Below are 16,322 nucleotides of genomic sequence, written 5' to 3'. Positions count from 1 at the left end.
TGTGATGAGCAGCGGACACATCTGTCACTGGGCAGATGGAGGTCACCAGGTGCAAAAACACTATCGCAGGATTTACAGCCATATAATTATTTTTTTTGTTGTGTTCAATGAAATTTCTGTGTTCGGATTAGCTGAACTGGTCACGTGTTACTGCATTCATTTCCCAATGAATGTTAAAAATTAAGCTACGCTCACCGAGGCGCACTACTTTTATTACCGCAGAATGTCGGGGAATCCAAATATTTCAGTTGAGGGAATGAGAAGGAATGAAACAGCAAACGTGCAGGCTCGCTCGCCTCGGTTCCACAACTTTCATGTTTTCGGGTTTCATTTCTAACTAGTATTTGCCAAACTGTGTTTTCCCGTTTTCAGGGAACTAATGTTTGAATCTGGCGGTAACTAACCATGTCATTAGAAACAGCCGTCATAGTTCTTCCGGTTCGTTACAGTCTGACTGTTGCAGTTCTTCTCGCCTCTTGCCTTTGTCAGGTCGTATGAACATTGTTTGGATCCTACTCTCCGTTGATTGGCTACTGACTGTGTAGGCGTGTCAAGTTCTGTGCATAAGTTAAACGATCACCTGATTCATGAGACGCCACAGCATGTATTCCTACACCTGGAATGTTTATTAATCTCGTCATGTTTGTCTGTTTTGATATATACAACTGTTTTTGGTTAAACTATTGTAGATAAAACATGTTTTACGTTGTCGAATTTAATTATAAGCATTGACTGTGTATTTTGTTTTGGTTCATTGAGCTATATGAATGGAAAAACCGCAATGAACCGAAAGAAATACACAGTCATTCCTTAATTACGAAATCAAATATCTCTTTATTTCGAATGAACCTATTATGCGCTATAAACCTGCATGTATAGACTGCGCACATTGGAACAAGAAATCGTCATGGCCGGGGTCAGGTGTTCATGGCGAGCTGGCAGGGGCTTCAGGTGAGCTGTACACATGTATACAACTGCTGCTCGTGAGAGAGGCTGCATCATATTTCTACGTTTGCCCAACAAGTAATTTACTATTAGAAGTACAAGGACATGGAGAAAGAGGAGACTGCTGGTGAAGATGTACTGGACATTATCTGTGTGTGCTTGGCGTGTTCTTTATGCTGTCGATTAAGTACAAGTACTGGAAGTTAATCTGCCATAACCCGTATTGTCTGTTTCAGATAACAGAGACAGCGAGGATGTTCATCAATGTTAACAGAGTAAACCAAATGTCTCTTATGATGAAAACCTGTACGTCATAGAAGATTTGTAGCTCACCTGACTAGGACTGTATACACACAAGTTGCGTCAGCACATGCCATATTTTTTCGTGAAATACCAGCCACGCGTCCTATTTATTGTCAGAGTTTGTGGAATGTAGCCTTGTCATGTAACGTGTAATTGATATTGATTGATCACCTGTTTAGTTCCAGTCACATGGTTACCTCAATTATCTCACCATGCCACCGACGTGACCGTGCCTGGTTTGACTGAGCTCTTAGGACAGAGGTTTCTTTTTTGGGACAAGTTACTTGAACACGACACATAAATGATCTATTACCCTTAAAGTTAAAAACAAGCTAGCACATAAGGAATTAATGCGTGTAGCCTACGTCACGTGTTATTTATTTATACAGGTTATACGAACACGAGGATGGTCAAAATGTTCTCAACCTGACTAAGTTTCAGCTATTGGCCATAACAAAGTGTCAACTAGTCAAAGTAGTACATTGTTTGAGTGGTCCATTGCAAGTGTATTTGGTCTGCCGAGGCCGTTTGTATATCAGTGGCAGCCAGTTGAACGTGATATGGTTCCAAATGGACACAGAAATGGAACAAACCGAGTACTGAGCAGTCGTCAAGCTTATTGACTTTAGAGAAAAGTACTCCACAACTAATTCATGACGTCATGTCACAAATGTATTATGATAAGTGCCATAGCTATTCCGCCGTTAAACGTTGAGCAGCTATGTTTAAGCCTGGGAGAACAAGCCTTGATCATGATCCTAGGTCTGGACGTCCCTCAACTTCAAGCAATGAAGTTTCAATCAAGGTTATAGAAAAAACGTATGCTGTCAGGTAGACGTATTAGCATTGCTGAACTTGAGGAAGACACAGGTCTAACCCATGGATCCATTGAAACTATTATTCATGAACATTTACATATGAATAAGGTATCTGCTCGCTGGAGGAAAAAAGGGACTGGCATTGCTGGGGACAATTTAGAGCTAATTGTGGATTTTGTCAAATTCAATAAGAGATTAGTAACGGGTGATGACGCATGGGTCTAGCATTATGGGTCAAAACGTCAATCCATGCGATGGCACCATTCCACTTCTCCGCCACCAAATAAATTCAAGTCTTCAAGATCAGTGAAGAAAGATGCGGCCACTGTATTCTGGAATGCAAAGGGTGTGATAGTTGTTGATTCCTCAGAAAGTCAAAAGTCGATTACCGGTGCCTAGTATGCTGATTTGCCCCATCACCTGAGAGATTCTATCAAAGAAAAGCGACGAGGAATACTGACTGCTGGAGTTCTACTTTTTCATGACAATGTCTCCCCTCACACCTCTCGATTTGCAAAGGTTGCTGTGTGACAATGTGGGTTCGGAGATCTTCCTCACCCTCCATACTCGCCAGACCTGGCACCAACTGAATTCCGCCTGTTTCCTAAACTGAAAAAACACCTTCGTGGAAAGCGCCATGAAGACAATGATGATCTTAAGGCTGCCGTGAATGGGTATTTCAGGGTGTTTTCAGAAAACTCCTTTCTGACTGGATTTGAAAAGCTTCACTATTGATATAAGAAGTGTATTGAAAAGCAGGGAGATTATGTTAAAAAATAGAACTAAAGTCACTTTCACAATGGTTGGTTTTGTTTGTTAGTTTTTTTTGTTTTTTTTACCAGCCCTCGTATATATAAGAATCCATGCACTTCCCGCTCGGGAGGTACACTCTATGAATGATGCTTATCACCGTTGTATTGCAATGTCTCAAAACGTAAGGGACCTGAACAGCCATCGCTCCATCACACCTGCGATACATCCATCTGGAGTGCCTACACCGTCTGTATATCACCCCCTGCCATCAGATAGCCTGACACATCCCATCTGTGAAGTGTAAACCGGGAAAGTTTTTCCAAATGGACACATAAATTACCTTCATCATTGGCCTGTTAACGTGGAATAGACCAGGTGTTTCTATTCATGAAGAAATCTCTTTGTAAACTATACAAAGGATTATAAGATTCCAGAGTTAACAGTTAACCAAAGCTAGCCGTCCCAGGTCTCACCGTTTCTTCTGGCTGCGAGAAACAATAGATCATCGCAGTATATTTATTGATTTTATGTTGATATTACATAATGCATTGACATCAACAACACGTATACAACCGTATACGTTTTCACACTGTTATATGTTAAGCCGAAGGGTCTCGACAACCTGCGCAAAGTCATTTCAATATTATAATGAAGTCAGTTTACAATGCCGTAGCCAGCCGGGGAGGCGGGTGGGGGGAGAGAGTCCCCCCCCCCCCCCCCCCCCCCGGATTTTGTGTAGAAAACAGTCATATTTTAATCAGGTTGGGGAAAAGTGATCCCCCCACCCCCCACCCCCCGTATAAGTCTCAACTGTTGAAGGGAGCAGGTGTAGGCTACATTATGAACCCTCAGGTAGCGGACAAACAATGCCTAACTTATAAAAAAGCACAGTTGTCTCCCTTTCCCAACACTCGACACCACCAACGGTTACCGTAGTCCGAGGTCAAGGACGACACAATGGCCGCATCTATACATTGACTCCATTCTGTACAGGATAAGTTTGCGACAGAAATACATGACTGAAGGTTGTTCAGTTGCCGCAAATCACTTTGAGGGAGCTTACTAATGAGAAACAGCTATAACAATCGTTAACCGTAGTTTTTCCACGATTGACGTCACTGAATTTAGCCCGTACAGAATAATAATAATGCAAGTGAGACCCCGCACCGTCCCACCTTCAACATTGGAACATCCACAACATTTGCACAGGTGTTTTGTCATATCAGCATGAAGTTAACAACACTAACTAGACCGCTGTACACGGATCAGAATATGATGACAATGACAGTACTTGTATATTCCTAGCTTCCTGTCGTTAACGAGCGGGTTAACAACAAGAGCTGAATGGAATATTCCATCTGAAATTAGAACATTTATATTTTGCTCCAAGCGAGGTTAAAAACACCAGCTCTAGAACGATGACATCTTACACTAAGGAGTGCTTAAGTAGTTTTGTCTACAATTACGCACAGTGCACTCCGCGCTCTATGGGCGAATGTACAGTTCCCTACGTGCTTAGTTGTACACAATACCACCAGCCACATCGCCAAGCTGTCCATATCAGCTCTGTATTTCGTTTTCACTGTATGATCAGCGAGTCACTAGCGATGCTGGTATTTCCTTCAACGTCGCTGGAAGATAGTGAAAGGAAGGTATCTCGCTAGTTTAGCTGCGGCAGGTGCTTGCTCCCATCATGATATAGTGGAGGCATGTTGTGAAGGCCCAGCGAATGGCTGTGCATGTGGTTAATACAAGATCAAATACACTGTACCATTGAGGACTGCTGGCCTTTTATCAACTGGAAATGGATAAATACGCAGGTTTTGTCATCACAATCCTTGTCCTCCTCATCTGTCCCCAGGTAAGTGCAGTGACAAACACGATGATGCGCATACTCTCTCTCTCTAAAGTGTGTATAATATATATATATATATATATATATATATATATGTGTGTGTGTGTGTGTGTGTGTGTGTGTGTGTGTGTGTGTGTGTGTGTGTGTGTGTGTGTTTACAATATACGATGCATTTCAGTATGATATTAGTCAAGATATGGATACATTATCCGTGCAGACACGTCTGGAATCTCGATTAATTCTTCTGTATAAAATCAGTCATAAAATCAGCAATCAATATTCGTTGGAACAGCGACGATTCAGGACAGTGTTCTTTCAGATCTGTTAATGAACACAGAAATACACATCAATGTATCGTGTTGTTGTGATTAATTAGTGCAGGTCGGCGTGCGATGTGGTACATGATCCAGAAGAGAGTGTTTTAACAGGGCCGCAGTGTTTACCATGCAAAAAGTCATATCTGGACTTCACATTCATTTGTCGTCAGCAACTCAGCGCACAGCCGACCCTTCAAATGTTGCCCACACGCCATACACAACAAACATGAATATATTACAGTTATTTCCTCGTGCTGAGTCAGTCCAACTTACCCACAACTTTGGTGTTCACGCGAGCTTTCCCAAAGCAAATTTGTCGGCTACATGGGGAATATACACGCACGGCAGTTCCTGTTCCTTATCAGGGACGATAACACACTGATAAATATAGTCACTGAAGTTCACCTGCTCTCTGAACTCAATCACAACCTGCCCTGGCCATCAGTACAGCTCTTCCACAACTCACACAAACAAATGACACTGAGTTGTTCCATACTCCAATACCAGTTGATAAATTGAATTTGTCTTGCACACATATCCAGATGCTCATCACTGGTCACCGGTAGACATTTCTCGTTGATCACTTCGATTTCCTGTGCTCATGTAAACAAGGTTGTTATTTTACAAAACACTCCATAACACGAACCACATCTTTGTAAGACTGGCTTTTAGAGTGGAGTGATTTCCAGCGAGGTAGAGATTGACACAATAACTACTTTAGCTTAACTGCACATAGGGGTGAGTGTGCCAGCGGTTGATCGATGGTTGGTACCTGGTAATCGGGGTACGTAGTTGGCACAATTTCAGTTTATCCTGAACACAGCGTTATCACTCGGTTACATGAATAGCGTGTTATTATGTTAACAACCGGCTTACGCTATACGTATTCTGATAACATGTATTCATTGTTTTGGTCATATTTAGTAAAGAGACATTTTACGACTGTTTTATTAAATGTAAATAGGTATATTGTCAGGGATGTTTTATATCATAATGAAAACAGTTACTGTTACATCGTGTTTAATGCAGGGTCGAGGACATCTACAGTGTTTTCATTGTGAACTTCTTAATTCTGGACGCGAAACAATAACACATATACATCCTTTCATCGTCAGTGTCAACGCTGGTGTGTATTGTGGCGTCCCCAGCGGACATCCCCGACCTTTCATGTGTTAATACGTATCACAATAGACGTGTCGGCAACTACAAGACGTGGCGGACAAACGTGATGTTGAAAATACGGTGTTGAAATACAATAACAATGAACATGCATTAGCTTTGCTGAAATGTTTTACAGCAACCCGACTTTTCATATGATGACTTTTCTATATGATGATATAATCACATGACAAAAACTGCCATCACCAGAAATGATATACATAAGTGAAAGAATTTATCACGAGATTTAATTGGTCACATAAAGGTTGTAAATACTCACGGGTAGACCCATGTTATCAGCAGTGTCCATCCTTGTTATATGCATCTCGTTTTGTCAATCACCAATTAAGGACAATAAACAACCCTGCTTTGTTAGTGCCTTTGAAAGATTTACAAAGTCTGCGTGTTTGTAAACAAGCGTTCACCCATGTCAGTGACCATATCCCGAGGGTAATACCAAGGGTCACTGACCATGTTTACAAACAAAAGCAAATTAAGACGTTGTCATTGATAATAATTGACAACTTGTGCACTGAGAGGTATGTATTTAATCCATATGTAACTTAAAATATGTTAATCACAACTTTTAAAAAAGTCAATTGTAGTAAACACCATTTAATGTTACGTCAGTGTAGGAGTCAGTGGCTTTATGTTCAGCGGCTGCGACTTTAAGCTACATGAGCAAATCAACAATACAATTACTGCATAAACTCTACACTTTGGTTATAAATTAATACGGTTCCAATACGTAATCTCAATTACATTTCGTGTGACGCGACTATTTGTCAGCAACATGGCGGCCATGTTTATTGTGCTTCAAACTGACTGAACGTGTGACCTATTTTGGCTATAGTCTGTTTCACAAATCGATAATTATGTCTAGTAAACGAAGCATTAACACCTTATCATTATTACTGCTAAATGTTTTATTATGTTATGTATTATCTCCCTTTTTGAAATTAATAATACACACACAAGAAACTTTAAAAATGATACAGGTTTTATTTCAATGATATGATGCAACATTTTTACACTGATAATTAAATGACCTGACATGAAAATATTATAAAAATCACCATTATGAATCAAGGTTAGGAAACAAATATTATTTCCCAGTTCAGTGAAAAGGGTGGTGTTCTGGGTTGCTGAATACACACAAATAGATTAAAGAGACAGGTTGGCCGATAAACAAAGCTTCCGGGATGTTTAGTGTCTCAGAGTCCACTCTCGGATGTCCACCCAACAGCTCCTGCATTACACAATGGGCAGGCCAGTCAGACTCAGCTTGCACAACATTGTACATTAATGGCTCGTATTGGCTATTGGTGCTGTAGATGGCATGTCACGGGGAAATGCAGATCAAATGGTACATTTGAAAGAAGGAAATTTGATATCTTGCAACAAATAATATTATACTTTTGTCAACTATTTCTGCATCTCAGGAATGTTGACTAGACAGGAACCACACTTGATCACACAGGTCCGAAGGTTCTTGCACTAAGAGAGATAATCCATTTGTCATTACACATTATGTGATAGCTGCTGGCAGTGCCCTTGGACAAGCCTTCCCGCCGTATGTCATCTATACAAGGGGCAGCGTTGGCAGACGGATTCTGCCTACCCGCCATTATTGTTACAATCACAACATCTGGTTAAATGCAGCACTATTTGTTTTAGATTGTCTAAGAATCAGTTCATGAAGCACGTGCAGCAAAGTATCCTTCAAGACAGACCATCCCTGCTGACAAATTAATCACATCTGAAAACATGAAGGCTCCTACTTCGAACATTCTGGAAGCACTAGAGGTCACCATAAGAATCTAGAAGCTTGACCCATTTAGCCCTAAATGTTAAGACATGGAAATTCAACGTGTCTTCACTGATGTTGATTTTTTTCCAATGTAATGTAAATATTACATCAATCCAGGGCTTGAGACTTGACGTTTTGAAACAGGTTATAACTTTAATGATGGGATTTAGTGATAAAAAATACTACGACCTCAGTAAATTCCATTTCACTGTGTATATAATTTGAAACGACTTATAGATTGTCGTACACGTTTGTTTTGATTACGCATACTTCGGTGCCACGATACTGGACAGTCAGGTCAGGTGTGTGGGAAGCAAAACGTGCAGATTGTTTTGAAAGATTCCGATTGACATTATACTTTAATATGCACATAAGTACAAAAATCCTTCTGACTTAGATACATGATTGTTTTATCTTTTACAGTTGTTATATATCAGTCATGCACAGAAATGCTAATTTAAGGTGCACAGATTATGTTACCGGCAATGTATATTCGCAAGTTCATTTTGCCATCCGTTGCTTATACAAGAGGTTCACAATGAGCGACCTACTTTTCATGATTTTGTTCATGTGGCGGTTGTACAAAAACATATATGGTATGTGCCCAACTGTACATATCCGTCAAGAGAAGACACCATGTTATACAACATATGTGATCAAGTACATAAATATGTATGTGATTTGATCTACACGTGAACATGTCGGTGGAGATGTTTGGGGAGTACTTTTGTATCATAAGTATGAAAATCAGTTTTACACATGAAAGTGATTTGCTTGAAATAGGTCAAATACATGCAAGATGTCCCATTTTATGAACATGTATTTGACGCCCATCACTGACTCCATCCGTCTCTTACAAAGCCCCGACTGGGTGTCTATATCTGCCTGTGGATGTATGTGTGTCTCTCATTGTCCACCAGTGTTCATCTACAAGAACACACCCACATCAAGGAGAGACTAAGTACATTCATGGAGTGAGACACGCACATGCCCAAGTAGTCATGTGATACGTGAAAGGGTCACACGGACAGCTGATCATGACGCCGTTAGGTATTCTAGAACTAAGGCAATAAAGCATATATTGTAGTCAGTTACAGTAGTCACGTGACAGCAATGCCGCGGTTCAGCGTAAATAATCCAGTGTGGACCAGATGAACTCGTGGATGATAGCACAATCATCGTAACACGCACAGTGTCTAACAATGTAACAGTTACCCACTCCCAAACTTAAAAGGACTTAAAATCGATATTGACTGTAAAGAGATAACAATATCATGTATTAAAAAAATGGGTTATAAATACATAAAAATAATCACGCTTTCTTATCAGCTTATTTTAATATTAATTGTTAGGTTCTGATAACACTTGAATCAGCTGTAGACCATATCCAACAGAGGACAGGGATATTAACAAAGTCTTGTATGTTTGTTGTTTAACGCAGTACTCGACAATATTCCAGCGAAATGATGGCGGTCTGTAAATAATCTGGACCAGACAATCCAGTAATTGATATCATCAGCATCGATCCACGCAATTGGGATACGATGACACGCATCAACCAAGTCAGTGACACCCCGATCCCGTTAGTCGCCTCTTACGACAAACATGGGTTCCTTAACACCTATTCTAACCCGGATCGTTACGGGTGTAAAGAGATAGAGAGATATGCTATATGAGAATCGGCAGAACTATCATAAATGTAGCCCTCTCCGTCATGTTACAGCTTGCTGTGTGGAAAGTGATAATCTATTACAACAGCAGTACATTCCTACTAGATTCTCTCTCCGACGGCAGAAGTGGCAAGAACAGTTAGTGATTTACAAGGCTTGACGGCTAGCATGTTCGTTATAAGGTTGCAGCAGTTTAAAATGTTTAAAGGAAAAGCAAAACGATTTAGTCTTACCTGTCCTCTTCTCCACAGAGCACTGCTTCTTTTTCTGATCGGACATTTCAAAAAGGACACGAATAGCTGAACACATATAAACATTTATAATTGTTGAGCACATAGTCACATAGTCGTCTACAGCTGATGGTATTAAAATATAGTCGTCTGCAGCTGATGGCATAACCACATATACACGTCTACAGCTGATGGTATAGCCACGTATACACGTCTACAGTTCACGGATATAACCACATATACACGTCTACAGCTGATGGTATAACCACGTATACACGTCTACAGTTCACGGGTATAACCACATATACATGTCTACAGCTGATGGTATAACCACATATACACGTCTACAGCTCACGGGTATAGCCACATATACATGTCTGCAGCTGATGGTATAACCACATATACACGTCTACAGCTGATGGTATAACCACATATACACGTCTACAGTTCACGAGTATAACCACATATACACGTCTACAGCTGATGGTATAACCATATATACAGTCTACAGCTGATGGTATAACCACATACATGTCTACAGCTCACGTGTATAACCACATATACACATCTACAGGTCACGGGTTTAACCACATACACATGTCTGGAGCTGATGGTATAACCACGTATACACGTCTACAGCTCACGGGTATAACTACATATACATGTCTGCAGCTGATGGCATAACTGCATTTACAACAACTGTTATAACCACATGTACATGTCTATTGCTGAAGGGTATATCCACATATACACGTGTACACTTGACAGGTACATGTATATCTTTGTACATGCGCCTACATGTGAGGTGAAAAGACACATGCATACGCATACCTTTGAGGGGAATAAACACACACACAGACAGACACACACACAGACAGACACACACACACACACACACACACACATACGTATATACCTCTGAGGGGTATTGTCACATACATATGCCTACATCTGAGGGGAACAGACACATACATGTACGTCTTCAGCTGGCGGGTATAGGCCACATACATACATCTACGGCAAATGTCGCTGGGACATAAAAAATATAATTGCTTTCTATTTATCTTTGTTTTAATCTATCCCACTTGCAGTAATAACATGCTCAGAATTTTGCTAAATTGTGCATATGCAAATGCCATTAAAATAACAATTTTGAGGTGTTTTCTCATTCATGTTACAACTGGAGCGTATGTGTTGCTTCGAAAGCCAAGTAGGGTTTAAGCCAACAAAAAATAAACTAACTTTTTGTTACAATTAGGCAGGTCAGTTCATACAGTACTATTCGACCATTGACAGGAAACGTGTCTCACCTTGGTGTACACAGGTTCAAGAAATAGACACTGGCTTTGTGTTGGCGACTCCCTTTCCTGATAGTGCTTCTGTATTCCCTTGTAACATGTCTGACGCAGGTTGTAAATAGCAGTTCAACAGCCTTCCCTTCTCAATCATGGCAGTCGTGTGTCCAGTGCCAGACTGTGACTAGCTAATTGCAGGATTTACACAGACCAGATATATACCACTACTGTTACAGATACTTTTGTCAGAATACAAATGAATTGGACACAAGTTGCGACACTTACATTGTCGTCTCCAATTAATATACACACGCTAGATACCATTAATGACAGAAAAAGAAAGAACAATTGGAAAAGAGAGAATAATAAAACAGATCATCACAGATGAAAATTATTCAAGAAACTTACGAAAATATGTTGCCAACAAAATCATGTAGAAAATTATATATTCCGCAATTAATCTAAAAACATACACTTCCATTTCTCTTTAAAATTGTATGTAAGGATTTTGGGTCAGTTGTTTTATTTATTTATGAAATAAATTCGTATGTATATTAAGTCCTTTACTTTGCACTGAGTAGCTCCAAGCAGTTTACGACAGGTTGGAACTTCTATGTTTGTACTGTTATGCAGGTTATAACTAATGGCAATGTTGCTTGGACCGAGACTAGGAAGAAATCGTGGTAATTTACTTCGAGAAAGTCTTCGTCTCTCCACACTGATGGACACATGGGCTAACCAGTGACTTGACAAAACTTTCGAAATAGGCCAAGTCTACGACCACCTTCTCCAAATGCCTAAATCGACAAAAGATTCGTGGGTCTCTGCTACATGGTTTATATAGACTACAAATAGGAATGACCCGAGCATAAAACCTTGTCGAACACAAACCTTCTGTGCTTTGGAATAGTCTCTGTGACGCAGACACTTTGTTCTCATGGAATAGTCTTCTAACCAAAGTCACACCATGATTCACACCCATCTGTGAGAACACTTCCCCATATCAATCAATGATTCACACCCATCTGTGAGAGTACTCCGCCACATCTATCAATGATTCACACCCATCTGTGAGAGTACTCCGCCACATCTATCAATGATTCACACCCATCTGTGAGAACACTCCGCCACATCTATCAATGATTCACACCCATCTGTGAGAGCACTCCGCCACATCTATCAATGATTCACCCCCATCTGTGAGAACACTCCGCCACATCTATCAATGATTCACACCCATCTGTGAGAGCACTCCGCCACATCTATCAATGATTCACACCCATCTGTGAGAGCAGTCTGCCACATCTGTCAATGATTCACACCCATCTGTGAAAGCAGTCCGCCACATCTATCAATGATTCACACCCATATCTGTGTGAGCACTCCGCCACATCAATCAATGATTCACCCCCATCTGTGAGAGCACTCCGCCACATCAACAATGATTCACCCCCATCTGTGAGAGCACTTCCCCACATCAATCAATGATTCACACCCATCTGTGAGAACACTCCGCCACATCTATCAATGATTCACACCCATCTGTGAAAGCAGTCCGCCACATCTATCAATTATTCACGACCATCTGTGAGAGCAGTCTGCCACATCTATCAATGATTCACACCCATCTGTGAGAGCAGTCCGCCACATCTATCAATGATTCACACCCATCTGTGAGAGCACTCCGCCACATCTATCAATGATTCACACCCATCTGTGAAAGCAGTCCGCCACATCTATCAATGATTCACCCCCATCTGTGAGAACACTCCGCCAAATCTATCAATGATTCACACCCATCTGTGAGAGCACTCCGCCACATCTATCAATGATTCACACCCATCTGTGAGAGCACTCCGCCACATCTATCAATGATTCACCTCCATCTGTGAGAGCACTCCGCTACATCTATCAATGATTCACACCCATCTGTGAGAACACTCCGCCACATCTATCAATGATTCACACCCATCTGTGAGAGCACTTCCCAACATCTATCAATGATTCACACCCATCTGTGAGAGCAGTCCGCCACATCTATCAATGATTCACACCCATCTGTGAGAGCACTCCGCCACATCAATCAATGATTCACACCCATCTGTGAGAACACTCCGCCACATCAATCAATGATTCACCCCCATCTCTGAGAGCACTTCCCCACATCAATCAATGATTCACACCCATCTGTGAGAACACTCCGCCACATCTTTCAATGATTCACACCCATCTGTGAAAGCAGTCCGCCACATCTATCAATGATTTACACCCATCTGTGAGAGCAGTCCGCCACATCTATCAATGATTCACACCCATCTGTGAGAACACTCCGCCACATCTATCAATGATTCACACCCATCTGTGAGAGTACTCCGCCACATCTATCAATGATTCACCCCCATCTGTGAAAGCAGTCCGCCACATCTATCAATGATTCACATCCATCTGTGAGAGCAGTCCGCCACATCTATCAATGATTCACACCCATCTGTGAGAGTACTCCGCCACATCTATCAATGATTCACATCCATCTGTGAGAGCAGTCCGCCACATCTATCAATGATTCACACCCATCTGTGAGAGTACTCCGCCACATCTATCAATGATTCACACCCATCTGTGAGAACACTTCCCCACATCAATCAATGATTCACACCCATATCTGTGTGAGCACTTCCCCACACCAATCAATGATTCACACTAATCTGTGAAAGCACTTCCCCACATCAATCAATGATTCACACCCATCTGTGAAAGCACTTCCCCAACTTCGATCAATGATTCACACAAATCTGTTAGAGCACTTCCCCACATCAATCAATGATTCACTCTCATCTGTGAGAGCACTCCGCCCCATCAATCAACGATTCACACCCATCTGTGAGAGCACTTCCCCACATCCATCAATGATTCACACCCATCTGTGAGAACACTCCGCAAAATCTGTCAATGATTCACGCCCATCTGTGAGAGCACTTCTCCATATCGATCAATGATTCACACACATCTGTGAGAGCACTCCGCCACATCAATCAATGATTCACACACATCTGTGAGAGCACTTCCCCACACCGATCAATACTTCACCCCTCTGTGAAAGCACTTCCCCACACCTATCAATACTTCACCATCTGTTAGAGCACTTCCCCACACCGATCAATACTTCACCCCACTGTGAGAGCACTTCCCCACACCGATCAATACTTCACCATCTGTGACAGCACTTCCCCACACCGATCAATACTTCACCCATCTGTGAGAGCACTTCCCCACACCGATCAATACTTCACCCCTCCGTGAGAGCACCTCCCCACACTGATCAATACTTCACCCGACTATGAGAGCACTTCCCCACACCGATCAATACTTCACCCCTCTGTGAGAGCACTTCCCCACACCGATCATTACTTCACCATCTGTGAGAGCACTTCCCAACATCGATAAATACTTCACCCGACTGTGAGAGCACTTCCCCACACCGATCAATACTTCACCAAATGTGTGAGATCACTTCCCCACACCGATCAATACTTCACCCGACTGTGAGAGAACTCCTCCTTATGAATCAATGATCCAGACCAATCTGTGAGAACACTTCCCCACACTCAGCACCGACCTAACACCATCAAGAGTTTCCAGCAATAGGTCAGAAGGTAGTGCCCATGTAATCGCCGTTGTGATTTTCTTCAGTTCCAGATTTGATATACAAGATGTTATGAATCCAAACATGAAACTGTACAATATATATTTCAATTTTCGATGGGGTAATGTTTCACCATCTGTCGAAAGCATCATTTAATCTCAGCCGGAAAAGCATAGGTTTCCATGATGTGAAATCTTGTCATGATTGCATGGCACAATGCTCGGTTACATAATCATTTACAAAATGTCTACGTGTTGTGTAGTCACAGTCATGATTTGATGTTACGTAAGCCACGGACCGCACCGACTGTATGTGATAACTCTCTGGCCTCCTTAGAGTAGGTAAAGAAAACCGATGCCCGTATGTATTACACTAACTTGCAGGTGAAATAAAGCAACATCCATCTCGACGACTACAGTCTAGACAGAAGGAGATAATACCACTAGATTTGTCCAAGTGCAATTAGTAGGAATAAAACAAAGATGAGTCCAACCGACAAGATTTGTTGGTGTAAACCTAAGTTGTTTGTCGCTAGTGAGTATTTCAACCAGACGTCTTATAGTATTTATTCACGGGTCCATGTGCTCGGAAGGAATATAGATAGCCATATATATTGTGATCGGTTGATTTGAGAGCCTGTAAAAATAGTAAGAAATCAACGTTTTAGGGTATGTTTTATTTGTCAAAGGTTCTTGGAGATCCCTTCTCTTTATCATGCTCTGACACACACATCTGTGAGAACATTCTCCCACATCCAACACTCACACACCCATCTGTGAGAACATTCTCCCACATCCAACACTCACACACATATGTGAGAACATTCTCCCACATCCAACACTGACACACACATATGTGAGAACATTCTCCCACATCCAACACTGACACACCCATCTGTGAGAACATTCTCCCACATCCAACACTGACACACACATCTGTGAGAACATTCTCCCACATCCAACACTCACACACATATGTGCGAACATTCTATATATATATTTATATATGTGCGAACATTCTATATATATATATATATATATATATATATATATATATATATATGTGCGAACATTCTCCCTTATCCAACACTCACACACATATATGTGTGAACATTCTATATATATATATATACATATATATGTGCGAACATTCTCCCACATCCAACACTCACACACATGAATAGAACCAGTTCCTCCTGCCACATATTATGCAATGATGGTCACAATGATATTGACATGAATATAAGTGCACAGTGAAAAGACAAGACATGTGACCTCACGACCTTATCAGGTCACATCACAAAGAGCCCCACATGAATGTGTAAGCATGACTACAGTCTCGGGGGTAATTAGTGTAGTAAGAAGCAGCCTATACAACACGCTGTTGTATTTGTATTTACCGTTGTCTTGTGTTAGTTCTAAATCCACGAAAACGTTTCTTTTAATTATTTAGGTGTGAGCATAATTAGGGGTGTTTGAAGTACAGGTACAAGAATACATATGTAATACACGGCCTCGAATTATTT

The 16,322-nt window shown here is 41.2% G+C and overlaps 1 protein-coding gene across 1 annotated transcript in view; it reads left to right on the top strand.

Moving 5' to 3' along the window:
* Positions 1-4,337: 4,337 nt before the first annotated feature.
* Positions 4,338-16,322, top strand: part of LOC124127082 — an 81,559-nt gene continuing 69,574 nt past the window's right edge. The window contains exon 1 of the mRNA XM_048394329.1: positions 4,338-4,680. Coding sequence (XP_048250286.1) covers positions 4,624-4,680 — 57 coding nt within the window. The 5' untranslated portion in view covers positions 4,338-4,623. The remainder of the gene's footprint in view (positions 4,681-16,322) is intronic.

This window comes from Haliotis rufescens, unplaced genomic scaffold, assembly GCF_023055435.1.
Source record: "Haliotis rufescens isolate VD_foot unplaced genomic scaffold, xgHalRufe1.0.p SCAF_13, whole genome shotgun sequence".
Lineage (NCBI taxonomy): Eukaryota > Metazoa > Mollusca > Gastropoda > Lepetellida > Haliotidae > Haliotis > Haliotis rufescens.
This window is presented reverse-complemented; position numbering and strand designations above follow the sequence as displayed.